This window comes from Tauraco erythrolophus, chromosome 15 (assembly GCF_009769465.1).
Source record: "Tauraco erythrolophus isolate bTauEry1 chromosome 15, bTauEry1.pri, whole genome shotgun sequence".
In the NCBI taxonomy this organism is placed as follows: Eukaryota; Metazoa; Chordata; class Aves; order Musophagiformes; family Musophagidae; genus Tauraco; species Tauraco erythrolophus.
Window position 1 is genome coordinate 12,703,508 of NC_141479.1, and position 13,764 is coordinate 12,717,271.

The window sequence follows — 13,764 nt, forward strand, 5'->3', positions numbered from 1 at the left end:
CCATTCTGTATATTTGGGGTTTTAAAGCAGACAGATGGACAGAACACTTCGTCTCACACAGTCGGAAACTACTTTGGTATCACATGTGCCTGATAAAACAACGGGCCTCACTTTTCCACGGAAGTTAGACCTGTGATTTTGCATTCACAAACACAGGAGATTTTTTCTGTCTTGTTTAAGGTAATGATTTTTGTGAGCTTACAAGGCCAGAAACACTAATTCAACAAACAAATCAATAAGAGACTTAAAGGCTACTTCAGATCAAAACAAGGGATGGAACAAAACGCCCAGCGTGTCCCATATGCTGCGTTACGAGATACACGACAGAACTAACACTGTGGCTGAACACTATTGCTACAATTAGCTGTTACTTAATGATGGCTTTTTGCAAGAAATGGTAGCAACTAGTGTTTTTTTCAAGTTACAGAAAAAATGGACAAAAGAGGATAGCCTGGCAGAGTATTGATCACACTGCTTGAGGTCCAACAATGTGTAAAAACAAGCCCGAGTGAACCCAGAGGTGAGGAGGAAGAAGACATCCTCAAGACATCAACACGTGCAGGCAGGAACTTGGGCTGCCGATGTGTCACTGCGACAGTCGCTCCTGGGGAGAGTAGTCATAGACCGTGGGACACTGTGGACGATGAGAGGGTGAGCTTGACACCAGTTAGGGGAGTAGAAGAGCTAATTTCTTGCTGCTTGTTCATTGTTATGAGTAGAGTTCTTAGAGATTCTTGGATGCTTACGTTGTGTGTTCCTTTGTGCCTGGCCAGTGTATCTTGCTCGCTGCGTAACTTTGCAAAAAAGTCTCTCCGTTACTTGTGTGCCCTGAGGCATTCCAGATCTGCCAGAAACGTGGTGGCAGCTGCTAGTGCCCTTGAAAGGAGGAAGGCTGGGGGTGCGTGCTTTTCACATCAGCAGGTCTTCCCTTTGTGGGCCCGAGGACAATGCTGAGCTAATGACATGCAGTGAAAACATCGTACACTGCTCTCCCTTCTGTCTCAGTGGGTGTCTGTCCTGCCAGCAATGCTTCCTCCCTCCAGCCAGTGAACTGTGAATTCTTTGCCAGGAAGGGCTGAAGAACAGATAATCGCAGCACAGAACAGTCGGTAAAAACCCTAGAGCCTTGAGACTCAGGTCCTGCAAAGAAAGCTGGCAAATTCAGCAAATATCTGAAACCCTTTAGGTAGAAGAAAGAAACGGCACATTTCTGGCTGCTTGGGTGTGATTTAAGCTCTTGGAATTAGCCTATATTTGTTAAGTGAAAGAAAAGAAAGTTCCAAAAAATCAAAAGCAATGTTTATTTCTAACAGTTTACAAAACAAGAAAACAAGTAGAGACTTTCTATCCTCATTTCTGAGACGTCAAGCCCATCTCGCAGATGTTTTCTGATGGATGCTCTGCTCTCTATTGGGTATTTCCAATTACAGAAAGTGGAAAGAGGCTGTAAGAATGACACCTGACCATTCCCTCCTGAAAGAAGAGGAGAATAAGCATATAACATATTCAGAAACTTACAATATACACTGTAGAAATAATTTCCTACAGATTTGAATATATTTGCCAATTTTCCCTTCATTCTCCCTTCTCACAGGAGCGTTATTCAGTTTTGACATCCACTGAGTATACACCATGATCTTTTTGAGCCTGAACGATTATGAGGTTTTTCTGCTTGCTTCATTAATAGCGGCTTTTAGTCCCACAAACATTCCAAATTTCCCTTGATTCTCTCCTTTCACTGTGATCATGACAACAGATTGCACAATACTGAGTTAGAAGGTGATTATTAAACTCTGCATTCTGACAAACTGATTTTGATTCTACTTTGGGTTTGAAAAGCAAACGGTATCCTCCACAACTCTTATAAATCTGTGTGTACTCTCCTTTCATTCATCGTTTCTTTTGTGAGCTGTGTCCAAAACTCCATTTTGTGTTCTTTCAACTTCTTTGCTGCCTTTTGCGTTAGGTCTATTTCCAGGTACTCTTCATCCAGATCATACTGAGGCCAATGGACCAAGCCTTCTCCATTGGGATTTCTGGAAAGAATATAACAAAATGTTAGCATTCCATTTGCCTATCAATTGTGCTCTGATCGCTCGGGATGAGAGCGTTTCAGGAAACTAATTTGAGCTGATTGTGTGATTTAGTACCCGAATAGTTGGATGTTTTTTATCAAAACGCCCATTGGTGGAATAGCAAACGTTTAATAATTGCCATTACTTTTGGATCTAAAACTCCATTGCAGATGGAGTAACAGCTCTTGGATTTATTTCCTATATCAGCCTGCCTGTTATTTTAAAACGTTTTTCTTGCAATCATTAAAACTAGAAATAGTAAGTATGGCTATTATGTTTCAGGCAGTACAGAGAAAACTTGATTGACAAAATTATCATTATATATTCTCACCCATTTTTAGCAAAGTTAGTCCAGTATCTCATAACAGTTCTGCTAAGTTTATTTTCTTCTTCGGTAGCATGCCCTGCAAAGTGAGAGATGAGACGGCAACATTAAAAACGAAATAATCGAAGAAGTAGCAGCTATGTCAATTCCAATAGACTGTAATCAGCTCTACTTGTTACTCTGAGCTGTGCGAGTTTTACAGGAGCAGAGCTGGGAGACAACTGCAGATCAATGACTTCATGGAAAGTAACTACCACTAAAGGCAGAAAATGTTTATGTTGATTCCGATGTTTCTAAGAGAGAAAGTCTATTCCAAAGCCCTCCAGTAAGTAAAACGAATAATAACGATGTTTTAAAAGGGATACTTCAGTGAGCATGGATACATCACCGGCTAAGAACGGCTTTCCAAAGACAAAGGCAAGCTCATTTCCATGCTCTGCTTTTACAAACTCTGGTACAACACCAGCCGCTGAACTTGGTCGATGTTGAAATTCATAAAAGTAGACTGGGTTGCCAGCATCTAGTAGAAAATGTACAGAATGTTAGTTTGAGAGCTGAAAATACCTGCCACCAAAGATGATAAACATTCACTACAAGCTCTTTTGATAAAAAGAAAACTCTATCACTTCTGTGGATAATGAAGTATGACGCATTCTGTCGACTAACACACCCCAGTGTGAAATTCTACCTTTCTTCTAACAGGTGCTGAACTAGACTCACCTCTATGGTATCTAGCCACTTCAACGGCTGAAAGAACAAAGAAGGAGTCTCCGAGTGCATCAAGAAGGCCATCTCGCACCTGAGCACGGTTTTTTGCGTTCCCGATGTATTCATTGTATACTTGGTCAACAACTTCAGAAGTAGCATCCTGCAATGAACAACGAAAATACTTCTTACAATGATGTGAATATTATAAAGAGTAACAGCACTAATTGAGTGTGCCATCTGCACATCCCTGGCGAAAGCCCAAACGTTACCTTCTTTCAGAGAAAATCCTCAACTGTGTCAGAGCGTGCTCAGAGCTCAGGAGGTACACAGCTATGGGATATAGACATTCCCAGGAAAAACAAGTTTGCAAGATGCAAAGATCAAACATCTTTAGATAAACATCAGTCAGGGATGCTGATAAATAGATACAGCAGTCTCTTCTCCCATCTCTGGAAATAACTCTCATAAGAGAAAAGAAAGTCTGCTGCATTTCATAAAAATCATTTAGTGTTGTAGAGGGCCATATTTTACTCCCTTTCAGAACAAGCCTGGGCTCTGCTTCCCAAGTTCATGATGGATGTCTGTGACACGGAGTGATCCATTGCAAGCACTGGCCTTGTTTATAAAGTCCTTAATTCTTTCCTATTAATCTGCAGTTTTCCTATATTTAGTAGTTTCAGGAGAGCACAAAGGAACCAGAGGGCTAAGAGGTTTGCAAATTACTGGGAAGCAAACACTCAAGATACCTAAACACAGGTATCTCAGTGCCATTCTAAACATCTCAGGTTATCCTTTTAGTCTCCAGCTACTGCTTCAGAATGGTGTAGCTAAGCTGGGGTATCTAAAATACCACAAGAGATCTGTGTTCAGGCATCTGTATCACTCCTGGATTTCCACAGAACTCCTTTTAAATAAGAGGGGCGTTTAGGATAGAAATTTAAAGTGTATTTTCTTTCGCTAGTGGCGACTGGATTACACCATGTCTGCTGCCCATTACTGCCCTATGGAAGGAAACTGTCAAACAGAACAAAGTTTGCCTTTAAAATACACCTCTCCAGAAGTACTAATATAGAACCAGACCAGTGAAGAAGCAGCATGGGCTTATCCTGAAAACAGTCTCTTACCTTACATGATAATGCTAAGGATTTCTGTAAAACTTGACGTGCAACATCTTCATCCAGTCCATCTGTGTAAGCAGGAAATTTCATTGCCTGCTCAATACCAAGAATAATATTTCTTAGAAAATCTTATATTAACAAAATGATATCTAAATAACAACATTATAATTCTCTTACCTGAGGAATTTTCCATCCAAATTCACAGTTATTTACTCCTACTATATATGGGACTGCATTGATCACTTTCTCAGATAGTAATTGCCTGGGACTCTTTGGAAGAAATACACCATCTGCAGTTGCACTGATGAATGGGACAGGCTGAAGGGGAAAAAAAAAAAAAAGAAAATCAAGCTTCATTAATACGCAATATTTGCCATATTTTTACTGTAGTTCCAAAGCAAAACAAAATAAAGTCCCAAGTGAAAATATAAAAAATAATGTTATTTAAGTCATCTCCAAATTTTGTGACAGATTTTCTGCACTAGCCAGAAGATCCTGTGATTTATATTTCTATTGTTTGTGAAAGAAAGTGATGATGTCCAATTTATGTCTCTCCTTAGTTCAATCCTATTGTAGATGTGTGGAACAGTAGTGGAAGACCTAACTTCTGGTTTGAAAGTGCGAAGGAACATGGAAGCTAGCACTGTGATAAGAACTTTAAGTAGTATGTAATTTAAGATATGACATGATATGACATGATATGATATGATATGATATGACATGACATGACATGACATGACATGACATGACATGACATGACATGACATGACATGACATGACATGATATGATATGATATGATATGATACGATACAATACTATATTATATTACATTAGTTGTCCAGGAGAAACTGTGACATTTCATACTGTCTTTTCCTTCCCCTGCTAGAGTGTGACAGCAAAACACAAGTAGCTCAAAGTCCATGGAGAAGGGAAGGGAGGTAACCTGTTCACATTTGTCAGGTGAGATACAGCACAGCCGCAGTGTTGTAAAAAACTGGAAAGGTCGAGAGAGTAACGTCAAGTTCTCCTAATATTACAACACAGAAATAGCATACTCTGCTGTGATACAATTTGGAATGCCATTTAAATGCAAGTAGTATCATTGCACCTACCATTTTCTGTGTGATCTGCAGTATCTCTTCTTCTGTTTTTTCTCTCAAGCATTCCACTATTGCAGCCGAACTGGATTTTTCACAGCCAGAGGCAGCAGCAATTCTCTGCAATCCATAAAAACACACACTCACTTTTTCGTATACTTCCCATAGAAGGCTCAGTGTGCCACAGTCTGGGAGCCCAGTAGGGAAGAGTCTGAACTTCTGCACAAGGATCACTGAAGCCAGACATGTCCCAGCTGCAGAGGTAGAGAATAGGAAGCCCTGATAGTTAGCCCTCTAACCCTTCACACTGTGGGCTGAGCTGGAGGACAACACATACTGCTCCAAAATATTTTGATGCAGAAATAGACTAATATAGGCATTCTGGTAAATAACATGCTAGGCTGAGAAGGCAAGAGAACATAAAGGAGTTAGAGTGGTGCAGTCAGAAAACAACCATGTCGATGCTAAAACAGTGCACGTTAAACCATTCTTGACAATGTCTTTTTGGTTGAGTAACAGCTGTCATGAGAGAGACAGAGCTCATTATAATGTTGCCTCTTTTATATCCCAGATTATCAAATCTACCTTCCTGGAAGTTGTTTCTCATAGTTGAATAAAAAAAATGGATTGAAGTCAGCTCTTCTCTTCAAATATAAACAGATCGAATAAAGTCTTGTTCATTTGCACAAAACAGGCATCAAACAGGAGGGGAAGAGAGGAGTATTCAGAATGCAGTGCTGTTTTCCAGCCAAAAATTACAGCTCAACTTTTCTAGAAGACAATACATGTTAGAGTATTCCTGACTGTGGTTGTAGTTTCAGAAGAAAAAAATTCTCTTTCTACATTTTGGAATAATCTTCTTAAGATACGCAAAGCTATCTGGAAAAATAATTAAAATTACCACAAAATACCGACTTGTGCTTCCTCCTCAGGCTGGTCAGTAAAAAAAATCCTGACTGCAGTACCGCTCTCTGAAATGGCCTTATGGAACAAGCCCTTCGCCAGGGGAGATAAGACCTGTAAAAAAGCAAGAACGAGCATTACCATTGTGACAAGCATTGTGTTCTGACCACGGCCTTAGAATTTCAATGTCATGAAGTGCCATTTAAAACACTTTGAAAACGAATCTCAGAAGACTGTTATTCTTTAGCCTCTGATCATAGTTAAAGTATGCAAAGGGCTTTGGCAGCACTATCAGGGATAAAGAGTTCATGCCTGCCTTTCCCCTCCCATCGCACCTTGCTTCCAAGATTTCATGGAACTACACTGCAAGCCAGATACGGTTCAAATACAGCTGTGCCCAGGATAGTCGGGCTGTGCTGCAGACGGGGAATAAAGAACTACTGGCCAGAGGGCAGGAGCTTAGGAAACAGGAATTTTTATCACATGTATCACTGAACCCTGGTTTCACTGTGTGATCTGTACCAAATTGTGAGAAACCAGAGAAGAAGAACCTCTTAGCCAATGTGCTCAGCGTTGATGTGGACATTTTACATCATCACTGGGTCACAAATTGCACGTCTAGTTCAGCTGTCATGACTATTTGCCTCAGTTACTTTGCACGAGTGACTGTCAAAGCAAACAGGAAAGGGGCAATACATCCTCTTAAAGCAGTTTTCCCACAGGGATACATTTTTGGGTTTTTTGGCACTGCAACCCTCCCCCCTCCCCCCAGATTTAATTCAGCAGATGAGGAATAACATTTTGGACCTGAACTACAAGATCTGGGTACAAAAAGAACATTGTCATCAATCAGAAGCTGCACTGATCTCACATCGTATCATAGACCAAGGTGATGTGTCATTTACTCTAAAACCATCCCTCTTCTCTCACTGACTTTTCATGTTGGTACTAAAAATGAACGTGGACGGTGTTCTTTTTCCCAAAGTAATTAAAACGTACAAGAGCAGAAACGCTGATTCCTCCTGCAGATTGTCCAGCGATAGTGATGGATCCTGGATCTCCTCCAAAATGTATGATATTTTCCTGAATCCACTGAAGAGCGGCTACTTGATCCAAATATCCCCAGTTACCTCGGGCATGCTTATCACCAGTGCTTCAGAGAAAGAACAGGCTTGTTTAAGTGCTCAATGCAAGAAAAAAAAGGCAGAGAAAAACACAGTCTGTGGTACAGGGAATCAGCTGCCACCCTCTACACAGAACTTCTCTGTACAACTGAAAAATAAATGACTCAGAAAGCATTGAGATTAGAGTAGCAATCAAACAAGAACAGACTTGGAAGCTGACTTGGGACTTGTAAACCGTTCCCAACTGTTGCATATGTAACTAAGAAACATATAGATTCTTTGCATAAGCAAGTATTCTGCAGTCTCTTCACAAAGGCTTTGCACACATCATTTTGGAAATCACTTGGCAGAAACTGGGATGAAATATCTCACCTCAAATACCCAACAATGCCTAATCTGTATTGGATTGTTACAACCACCACATTGTCAAAGGCCGCTAATGCTGAACCATCATATGATGAAGCTGCTCCCAAAACCAATGCGCCTCCATGGATCCATACAAACACCTGGAAAGACAAAACCAGAAACAATTCAGCACAGGTAAGAGCTCCCAGTGATAAAAACTAAATATAAAACCAACATGTAATATTTTGTGCTGTTTCACTGATTTTATTAGGTACATTACACGAGAGCCCCGTGACTCTTCACAGATTATTTAGAGGAAATCAAACATTACCTAGCTAAAACGTCAATAAAATTTTATTTGTAAAATAGGAATTTGTGTATCTTTTAAACCTCAGCAAATATTTCTTTAGGTAAAGCATGTAACTTGATCATCATCACATAACTGCACCTGTATGTCTGGATATAGTACAGGTTGTAGGTTTGCTGTAAAATAATTTTGCTAGAGGTTTTATAATGACTTTACTTACAGGCAGCTTCTCCTGTTTTTCTGTAGAAACGGGTGTATACACATTTAGGTATAAGCAATCTTCAGACACTTGGAGAAGAACCTTTTCTTTTCTATTAGTAAGCATGTCGGACATTGCCTGTCCTTGTACTTTATCCTGTAGACACCTGAATAAATTAAAAAAATAACAAGCAACAGAAAGTACTCAAACCTCAAAGCAAGAAAGTGTATCTTCTTTGTAATTTCACAACGAAGTGCAAACCAGAAACCAATCTCTAGTACATTTCTAGATTGTTGGCCACAGAAAAAATACTTTTTTTTTCACTTTTAAAGTATTTTCTTCCTTTGCTCTGGCATTAAGGAAATCCTTAAAAAGGAGCCACAGCCTACAGCAGTACACAGTGACATGCAGATATAATTTTACATGCTTCAAAATATTGCAGAAATATACCTGCTAATACGTAGGGCTACAAATTACTTCAATGAAAATGGAAATTACTTATTTTTAAACAAGGGCAGCAGTACAAATGGAGGAAGACATTTACAATATAGACTAGAATTGATCCTCATTTCTTATGTGTCCTATTAAGCACGCAACTCACTCAGCATGTTTTCTTCCAATATTTTATTCCAACATTTCCTCAGCTTCTTTCAGTTTCTGCTCCAAAGCCACACAGATTAGAAACATTGCTAAGTAAGGGGCAAGTAGTCCTGAAACCAAACACCACTGGCAAAGTGCTGGTCCACATTAGTTCACCGCTGACGCCCATTAGGTAAGAGTTTTTAATAATAAGAGCAGCTTATAAAGGTGTCTATAGAAATGCATTCATTGTAACAGATGCAGGTGGTAACGAGATAGCACCAAGGAATTTATCTTTGTGGCTATTGATTGCCCTGTTCAACAGTGTCCCAGAATTGCAGATAATACAGAATGAATAAAAGATCAATGGTTTTGTCATTGTCTTACATCGGTGGGTAGGAAGTGGCATCTCTGACACCTTGCCATGGCTCAGGTGGCTGGGGTTCAGAAAACCTCAGTGGTCCAACTGGAGGCTTAGCAAAAGGAAGTCCCAAAAAGACATTTACACTCCTCTCAGCTGCGTCTACTTTGAATTGGTAGCCTCGGACTCTTCCGTATTTGGTCACCGCTTCTGGTTGCTCTGCTTTTTGTCCTGGGGGATGTGAGCACAAAATCACATTGTTGCTCTATCTGTATGTAATTGCCAGATTTCTAAGAGCTTTAGCTACTTAAACATACGCCTTCTGTTTGCTTAAATAATTCTATCTCATACATAAGGCTTCAACAAACTCTGATCAGTACAGCTAACATTACTTCAGCCTTCATTCTTATTGGTTTGTACGTATAATCTCCCTCAGGTGTATCACATGTACTGGCGTACTCTCCACACACATTAGTAATTGTATAGAGATCTTAATCCTTTTTGATCAAGGTGTCAGTTCAAAGTCCAACAGACTGTTCTCATTAAGAAAAGGCATTTTCTTTGTAAGAAAAGATCTGTGAATAAACAAAATATATTCCACACCCTTCATAGTATGTATAGCCAAAAGAAAAAGCTTCTAACATACCTGAAAATAGTCTGGCATATAAGTACTGTTAACATGTAGGTAAGATTCATTTTAAGATCGACACGAAAGTTCTCAATACCAAATTGCAAATGTGGTACATTGGTCTGCTCTGTCTCAGCAGACAAGATTTTTGGGACAGGATTTTGATTTCTCTATTTGTAAAAGGCAAATAAGACAAATGACTGAAAACAGATCACAGACAGAAATTAAGAACTATTTGCTATTCAGCCTTAATTTCCATGCAGCAAGGTTGGCTGCCCAGAGCCTCCGATACAGCTGGTGTTCCCCTAGGTTTGCAAGCTGCACGTGTGCTCTATTTCCTTACAGAAGGCAGTAGGTAAAAACTCTTCTGGAGCTTACCAGTAGCTACAAGCGCTGTGATCCCAACGGCGAGAATCAAGGACAGCAGTGACAGATCCTTTCCAGTTGCCATGCTGCAAGCTAGTCACATATTTACCTCCTCGGTGCGTTGCCTTATATACTCTGCTAGCTCTAACTGTTACGCAAGGCAGACTGATTAGCAAAAGCAATACCCGAGCTGTGAGCCACCCAACTCTGGGCGGCCAGAGCAGCTGCCCTGCCTGTAAGCCGCTCCTCGAGGGGGGTGCACGGCAGCTCAGCTGTATGTGGGAACAGGGAGCCCTCCCGCCTTGCAGAGTGGCCCCACAAGCTTCACACTGGCTCCCTAGTGCTCCTTACAAATCTTATTCACGAAACCTCAGGCATCAAGTACGAGCCTTAAAATGCTTTGAAAACAGTCTTGCACTGCACCAGGAGATTCGTCCTGCTGCTGTAACACTGCCATATTCCACAGTGAAGTTACCATTTCCTCCCACTATGCAGGGAAGAGACCAGGAAGGGAACTACAGTTTTGCTGTATTACATTACATTATTTATCTCCATAAAGAGTTTGTTTTCTATCTCCTGATCTTTACCCATTTTACTAAACTCTGTCCTTTCCCATTTGCCTTCCCTTTATTTTTCCCCTTCATTTACTATGTATATAGCCACAAAGAGCAAAATCTAAAATAATACTCCAGAAAAATATGGCTTTGTTGAAGTAAAAGTTGAGGGATTCTTTTTTCTCACACAAGGATATTTTTTGACCAAAACAGTACCAGAAAAACCTTCACTTTTCCTGCAGGGTGGATACCCTGCATGTCAGTCAATGCTGCATGTTCAGGCAAGTTTATTTGTTACCTAACACAACACACGAGGTTTCCAACGCTGAAGAGATGATTTCTCAGCTTTTGTAGTGTGGGAGCAACATTAAAGGATTTGGGTGGCAACTATATATTTAATGCCTCTGAGAAATCAGGAGGGTTTATGGACTTCTGTGTGAACTCACGTCTATCAGCGGAGCATGACACGAAAAAGAGGGAAGAGAGAACTGAATAGAAACAAAGGGTTTTTTTGGCTCAGTAGCTTTTGCCCCAGAAAGACTGTTTCACAATTTTGTATCACAAGAATAATCAGTGTTCATAGACAGCATTAAGTATTCTACACCTAGTTGTACTATGGCCGTGCTTGTGTACTTTGCTCCAGCCTTCCCAAGCACATGTGCACAGGCGGGACTTACAGCCCTTGTAGGTAAATCCCGGTCAACTTCAAACAGGACTGTTCCGGGCGCAAACTGTTGGCAGGTAGCTTCAGATGTGCATATTGAATGCATTCTGAATATCTGAAGCATTTGCTCTCTTAATCAGGAGACTCCTGCCCTCTCTACTGAGCCCTGTGCTGCAGCAGCACACTTAACAATGCCAATGCCAGTGTGCACACGAGCTGTTCCTGAGTGTACAGTTAGTGCACAGCATACACTGGTAAATGGGATAATGCTGTAAATGTGAGCTTCTAAGAAAATAATGTGGACAATAACGTCACTGCAGAATTTTTATGGCCGTATAGATGTTCCCTGGGAGACTTTTTTCTTGTTTCTCAAGAGTGAAGTTCATGACATTACATGTCAATAAAACTGCTCTGGGATTAGGCTGCAGTTTCATGACTGTACAGCCTCTACTGCACCGATAGATGTATGCACTGTCAAATGCAATGAATGGAAACAAATGCCTGAGGTACAAGCGATGGCGTTTAGCATAACCTATCTTCTACCTTCATCTCCGTGATAAAGGTCTCCTGGAAGCCAAGGGCAGAAGTACTGTGTAGTAGTAAACTCTGGGCTCCTGTTTGCCCTCTTGAAACTGGTGGCAAATTCTCTCACCGTTTCGACTTACCTTGGTCTGCTTAGTTCCTGGCATGGGAAAACTGTTTCCATGTGAGGGGGAACTACAAGAACGTATGTTGCTGCTTCGTTCTGCCTTCAGTTATGGGGAAGCGACAGAAAAACCTGAGCCGCTGGGAAATTTGGTAACTGTATTTAATTAATGAGGCTTCTGTTGTAGACACAAATCTAGGAGACAGTAAAGGATCACAAAGGGGAAATAGATCAACTGGAATTATTACAGTGAATAACTGCAAATATGACAACTGTGGAGAAAAAATGAAAAGAAACAAAACACAATTTTATCCTCAAAATTACTTTAAGTGATTCCTTTTACTATCCTAATTGTTTGCATATCATGTGCATGTTTTGACTGTAAATTATAACTCTGAATTAACCTACATTAATCTGAATTAACATCATTTTATCAGAACATAAGATCATTTAGTACAGACCAAAATTTCATACTGCAAAAGCACCAGCTGAACAAACATTCTGCCCTTCATCACTATTTTGATAGCCATCCCTCTCTTTCAGTCTGTGACGTAAGTAAGTTACAACAGCATGCACATACTGAGGATTTGCAACTTTGAACAAGGCAGCATCATAAATGCGTGTGCAAACAGATTTTCTTTCCACAGGAAGCATCAACGTGTGGAAAGCTACAGTATTACAAGGTCAGTAATAATATTGAATACCATTAAAATACTAAAATGTGGAACAATATAGATTTTAACATTACTTACTTTAGCTTGTCTTTCAGGATGGTCAGTTATCAGAGTTCTGTCTGCACTCTCTAAGATAGCCCTATGGAATAAACCCTGTGCCAGAGGAGAGAAGACCTGAGAGGCAGGAATGACACACAACAAAAATACTTGGTCACCAACTTAGAAAGGCAATTAGAGAAATCATGTATAATTACTACACTTTCCATAAAGATTAAGTGTTCTTTTGACAGAATGTGAAAATCAGAACAATAGCAGCAGTACTTGCTGAATATTATCAACTGAATATACTGCTAAGAATTTCTTCAAATACAGGTGCACAGTGCATGCATTTGTATTTAATCAATATGTTCTGTTACCTTGAGCCCAACTGGGTATCTCTACCGAGTGACCAGCAATATTAAGGATACGAAATAAAATGTGCTTTGGAGCATAATGTAAGAACCTGCTACTTAAAGGTAACCTGTGCGTTATGGCCCTACGACCATTCCTTCCTCAACTGCTTGAAAGCCTACCATTCTGTATATTTGGGGTTTTAAAGCAGACAGATGGACAGAACACTTCGTCTCACACAGTCGGAAACTACTTTGGTATCACATGTGCCTGATAAAACAACGGGCCTCACTTTTCCACGGAAGTTAGACCTGTGATTTTGCATTCACAAACACAGGAGATTTTTTCTGTCTTGTTTAAGGTAATGATTTTTGTGAGCTTACAAGGCCAGAAACACTAATTCAACAAACAAATCAATAAGAGACTTAAAGGCTACTTCAGATCAAAACAAGGGATGGAACAAAACGCCCAGCGTGTCCCATATGCTGCGTTACGAGATACACGACAGAACTAACACTGTGGCTGAACACTATTGCTACAATTAGCTGTTACTTAATGATGGCTTTTTGCAAGAAATGGTAGCAACTAGTGTTTTTTTCAAGTTACAGAAAAAATGGACAAAAGAGGATAGCCTGGCAGAGTATTGATCACACTGCTTGAGGTCCAACAATGTGTAAAAACAAGCCCGAGTGAACCCAGA

General features: G+C 40.2%; 1 protein-coding gene across 3 annotated transcripts; it reads right to left on the reverse strand.

Moving 5' to 3' along the window:
- Nucleotides 1-1,861: 1,861 nt before the first annotated feature.
- Nucleotides 1,862-10,221, reverse strand: LOC147527760 (fatty acyl-CoA hydrolase precursor, medium chain-like). 3 transcript variants are annotated; one of them, XM_086620869.1, is made up of 14 exons: nt 10,149-10,221; nt 9,169-9,373; nt 8,224-8,368; nt 7,724-7,857; nt 7,227-7,380; nt 6,240-6,341; nt 5,340-5,444; nt 5,171-5,221; nt 4,404-4,544; nt 4,233-4,319; nt 3,121-3,268; nt 2,789-2,920; nt 2,407-2,479; nt 1,862-2,036 (listed from the first exon to the last, which is right to left on the reverse strand). In XM_086620869.1, the coding sequence occupies exons 1-14, from the start codon at nt 10,219-10,221 to the stop codon at nt 1,862-1,864; spliced, it is 1,725 nt and encodes a 574-aa protein (XP_086476995.1). The 3 variants fall into 3 exon arrangements, with proteins under 3 accessions (XP_086476995.1, XP_086476997.1, XP_086476996.1); XM_086620871.1 differs by lacking the exon at nt 5,171-5,221 and having other exon boundaries at nt 9,169-9,361; XM_086620870.1 differs by lacking the exon at nt 5,171-5,221.
- Between the last annotated feature and the right edge of the window lie 3,543 nt (nt 10,222-13,764).

Coding starts and splice junctions, on each gene's coding strand:
- LOC147527760 (XM_086620869.1), bottom strand. CDS start 10,221: ATGGCAACTGGAAAGGATCTGTCACTGCTGTCCTTGATTCTCGCCGTT. Junction 6,342..7,226: donor GAATCAGCGTTTCTGCTCTT/GTACGTTTTAAT, acceptor GCTTTTTTACAG/GTCTTATCTCCCCTGGCGAA. Junction 4,320..4,403: donor TTGGATGGAAAATTCCTCAG/GTAAGAGAATTA, acceptor GGTATTGAGCAG/GCAATGAAATTTCCTGCTTA.